The following is a 5,042-nucleotide window of genomic DNA, read 5'->3' on the forward strand; positions in this document are numbered from 1 at the left end:
AACTATCGATAGTATCGATAGTGCCATCGATAGTTTGCCACCACTAGTGTTTAGCACTTCATCGCTGGAATCCAACACTTAACCCAAATCAACCTCAAATCATTTCCTTCTTTTTTTTTTAATTACAATAAAACAATCCAACACCTGACTCTAAAACTCAAATTCAAAATCCTATATCTACCTCTAAAACCCAAATCCAAAATCAAATATTTTACTCTAAAACTCCGATTCTAAAATTCCATATTTAACCATACCTCCACGTAATATTTAAACCTAATACTTATCTGAATCCCTATCTGCTCCTAACATAAAACTCAAATTTAAATCCACGTACCCTAATACTAGCTACGTTCTATTGTAATATCTCTCGGCGGTCTACAACACCTTCTGTTAACGCTTAATAGCGTTCGCGGGTTTTAATAAACGTTTAAAGCGGATTCCGGATAATAAAAAAACCAAACACGTTCGATTATGTCAGATCCATTTATTGGAGAGAGGAAAAAAAAGGAAGTTAGCTTTGACAGCAAGTAAGCCAGAGTTGCCAGTAGTTTGTAATAAACAAGTACATAAGAGATGCAAGATAGGCGCGAACATGACGGCCGCCTTGAACGACCGTTCAAATTATAACAATTTCAATTCAAGTGGTTTCAAAACCATAAAATTATACGGAAAAAATGTCGGCCCTTGTGGGTAGCAACGATAGCTTAGCGACAGGTCTCATTAGTTCCTCTTCGGATGTTTTTAAATTTACGACTCGAACTCTACCATCTGAGCCCGGATGTATGCCAAGTACGCGGCCAAGTTTAAATTTCGTGGGTGGCGCGCTACCGTCACGTATAACTACTACGTCGTATTTCTGCAAATTCGGTGTTGAGCGTAACCACTTTGAGCGTTGTTGAAGTCTGACGAGGTATTCGTCCCGCCAGCGTTTCCAGAAATGCTGCCGGATTGACGCGATTGCCCAGCGCTCGTTTGAGATGGTACTTAACGCGTTTTATACCAGCCTCCCAAAAGCCACCCATGTGTGGGGCGCTCGGGGGGGTTGAAATGCCAGGTCGTTTGAGCGTCGGCGAAATATGATGACACCTTGTCGTCATTGATGCAGCGTTCGTATGCGATCCGCAGCTTCTTCTCAGCACCCACGAAGTTAGTGCCGTTGTCGGAGTAAATATGCTGACAGTAGCCTCTTCTGTTGGTAAAACGCTTAAAAGCGGCAATAAAGGTGATTGAGGAGAGGTCTCCAGCCAGCTCGAGATGCATTGCATCCGTACTCATACATACAAATGAGCAGATGTACGCCTTCGCAGATTTAGCGCCTCTACCATGCGTAAATTTCAAGGCATAAGGACCAGCGAAATCGACCGCACTGTGCAGGAAACAACGCGCAGAGGTGACGCGGCTCGCGGGTAAATCAGACATGAGTTGTTGTATTGGCTTGCAGCTCAGTCGTCTGCAACGCGTACAACGGCGATATACCGCACGAACAAGGTTTCGAATACCGGCTACCCAAAATCGTCGTTGAAGTACGGCCTGCATTAATTGCGGTCCAGCGTGCAATGTTGTGATGTGTATCTCAGCAACAATTACCTTAGCGAGCGGCGAATTCTTCGGCAATATTATAGGATGCTTGACATCGTCTGAAAGCACGGCATTTTTGATGCGGCCCCCTACACGTGGAATACCCTTTGAGTCTAGAAACGGTTGCAATAGTGCTATGCCGCTTCGCATCGGTACAGATTTGTTTAACCTGCAATTATAAATTTCTTGTTTGAAACAATTAAACTAGGTATACTTTACCAATGCGTTGTTGGCGAAGCGCAATAGATATGCGGTTATACGTTTAAGTTTGTTAAATGAATGATATTTGGTCAACAGGTCCCATTCGTCAGCGGTTTGTGTTAGATACGCAACGGCCTTCTTTGATTTTAACTCGAGCTCCGTGGTGTGTTTTTGTGCGGATATCAGCCAACGACTCTTGCCTTCCCGTAGCCAAGGTGGCCCATGCCACCACAAGGGATGCGCAAGAAGCTGCGATGGTGTAATACCCCTCGATGCGCAATCAGCGGGATTGGGCTCCGTGGCGACGTGCCTCCAATGTGATGCCGGTAAAACTTCCTGTACATCGGCGACGCGATTGGCAACAAACACAGCCCAGCGACTTGGATTGTTTTGTAGCCACACCAACGCAACCATGGAGTCCGTCCATGCGCACAACTCGCCGATTGAGAGGTTCAAACTTGACCGGACTTGCCGCACCAGCTGCGCCCCTAGATGTGCTGCACAAATCTCCAAACGCGGCAGCGATGTGGTTTTTAGAGGCGCTACCTTTGTTTTCGCAGCAACTAGTACGATGTTAACCTTACCATCTGGGATTTGAGTGCGACAGTATAAAGCGGCTGCATAGGCGACTTTCGAAGCATCGGTGAAAAGGTGGAATTCGGAATCTGAAACTGTGCTAGTTCCCAACCAGCGATTTAGTTTTAACGATGAGAGTTTCGACAACTCACTGCGATGAGCCAACCAGTCCTTGGCAACGTCTGATGGTACCGGTTCGTCCCAGTCCACGTTTGCGCGCCAAACCCTTTGCAACCAAATTTTTGAACGAATGGAACATGGCGCGATTAAACCCAAGGGTCGAAGATTTTGCTCGAGTCAGAAAGAAAGGTACGTTTCGTAAGTTTGCTTGGAAGAGCTTCCAGATTAACCGATATAGAAAGCCAATCGTTGTTTGTGTGCCATGTAGTACCTAGAGTGCGAATTTCATCTCCATCGGCTAAAAGGTGTGAAATTTGTTTGGATGCATGCGGTATCAGCTCCCTTAGCGTCTGACAATTTGTCGCCCATTTTCGAAGCTCGAAACCGCTTTGAGAAAGCGCTTTGGATACGTCTTTGTGAAGCACAGTAAGTTCGCGATGCGTATCTGCACCGGTTAATAAGTCGTCCATGTAAAAGTCTGACTTTACAACCTCCACAACTCTTTTACTTGTGTTGGTCGCGTCGAGCGCGGCTTGTTGAAGTGACTTCACTGCCAGGTGCGAAGCGGAGGCAAGTCCATAAGTGACCCTTAGCAGACGATAGTCACGCATTGGCTGTGAAGGGTTATCTCGCCACACTATGCGCTGATAATCGGTGTCCTGCTTAGCCACGTACACCTGCCGGTACATTTTTTCGACGTCAGCAATGATACCAAAGCGGTGAGTACGAAATCGAGTCAGTACAGAGAAGAGGGTTTGCTGCAACTGCGGGCCTACCATGAGAGCGTCGTTTAGATAGTTACCTGGTGGTGTCCTCATAGATGCGTTGAACACGACTCTAAGTTTAGTCGTTTCGCTTGTGTCCTTTAAAACCGCATGATGTGGCATGTAATATACGTTGGTTGTTGCAGGCTCGACTAACTCCATATGGTCCATGTCAATAAGTTCTTGCATTAACTTACTGTACTCCTGGCGTAGGTGTTTGTCAGCGGCAAATCTTTTTTCCATGCGGAGTAAGGCTCGAACTGCGGCGGCTCTCGACTCACCGATCAGGACGTCTGTCTTTAATGGTAAACGAACAAAGTAACGACCGTCTTCTGCCCGCTCGGTTGTTTCGTCGAAGAGCTTTTCGCAAAATAATTCTTCTGGTGTATAAAACCTTCGAGGGGGCAACTCTTCGAGTTCCCAAAATTTGTTTACAAGTTGGGTTAACTGCGTGTCACAATGTAAAGGTGGCCGCTGCAAATTAGTCGCGTTCCCAAACAGTACCCAACCGAACGCGGTATTTTGTGCCATTGGGGTGCCCTGTTCACCTTTACGCAGACCACTGAGTAGGATTTTTTTCCATTTCGTCCATGCCGATTAAAATATCTACTGGACCAGGCGTTGAGAAATGTAGATCAGCTAGTGGTAAGTCGGTGAGATGCGGCCATGAGGACGTCGGTACAGGGGGTGTGGGGAGATTGTTAGTAATTGTCGGCAAGATAAGTGTACTCACTTGAAATTTGGTATCTAGGGTTCGCGGCGATATGCACAGTGTAACCTCACCCTTGGTACGACCTCCTTGTAGTGCGTTGGACGCACGCCTCGGTGACGAATGAAGCATGCGAGCCGTTGTCGAGCAGAGCTCGGGCGGGTTGCCAACGACCAGCGTAGTCTTGCACCACAATCTCAGCGGTTGCCAGCAAAATGGCACGATCAGCGTCAGCGTAGTGTGAGGTGACGTTGACGTGCTGTCCGGTTGAACTGCTAGCGGGTGTTGCGGTTTGGTTGGTGAAGTTTGCATGAAGTAACGTGTGGTGGTGGTGTTGACATATACGACACGAAGATGCGCTGCGGCATTTAGCGAGAACGTGCCCTTTGCTGAGACAATTTCCACATGCGCCTAGCCCGTTAATAGCGGCTAGTCTACCCTTTGAGTCGAGTTGGCTGAACTGCGGACAAACGTAGATTTTATGTTCACCATTGCAATGAGCACAATGCAACACCTTTGTAGCGGCCGATGTGTGGTCGCGTGTTTCTGACTGATTGCATGCCGTGTGGAGAACGTTCTTTGTTGTTGTTTTTGTATTAGAGCTTACTTGTGGCACCATCTCTAATGAGCGTGCACGAGTTTCGAGAAACTCTCGAAGAGAAGTGAAGGATGGTAGATCATCTACCACAAGCGATAGCTCCCATTGCTTGCGGGTTTCGTATGCTAACTTGGATATGGTTAAATGAATAAGCCAATCGCCCCAAATTCGACTGGACGCCCGAGTGCGCGCAACGCGCCAACGTGCTGAAGGATAGCATTTAACACGAGTTTGATTGCTTTGGCTGTATCTTTTGTTGCTTTCTCAATTGATGATAGCGCTTTGATGTGGCTGTCCACCATGACTCGCATGACTTTGTACCTCGCGGTCAGTAAGTCCCAAGCCTCATTATAATTGCTGTCACACACCGCTAAGCTACTCACCAAGTCTAATGCTTCTCCGTTCAAACAATTCCGAAGATAATGCAATTTTTGTCCGTCAGACAAACTCGCATTCGCATTAACGAGTGAGCAAAAAGCATCGTGAAAAGACAACC

General features: G+C 46.9%; 1 protein-coding gene across 1 annotated transcript; it reads right to left on the reverse strand.

Annotated features, from left to right (window-relative positions):
* Positions 1–1,086: 1,086 nt before the first annotated feature.
* LOC118755380 lies at positions 1,087–2,614 on the reverse strand (the record flags this gene model as incomplete). Its single annotated transcript, XM_036490219.1, has 3 exons — positions 2,508–2,614; positions 1,793–2,455; positions 1,087–1,747 (listed from the first exon to the last, which is right to left on the reverse strand). Coding segments are annotated over exons 1-3 (1,431 nt in total), but the record flags the coding sequence as incomplete, so codon positions are not given.
* Positions 2,615–5,042: the final 2,428 nt, after the last annotated feature.

The sequence above is a fragment of the Rhagoletis pomonella genome, unplaced genomic scaffold (assembly GCF_013731165.1).
Source record: "Rhagoletis pomonella isolate Grant_MI unplaced genomic scaffold, Rhpom_1.0 Rhpom_scaffold_06112, whole genome shotgun sequence".
Lineage (NCBI taxonomy): Eukaryota > Metazoa > Arthropoda > Insecta > Diptera > Tephritidae > Rhagoletis > Rhagoletis pomonella.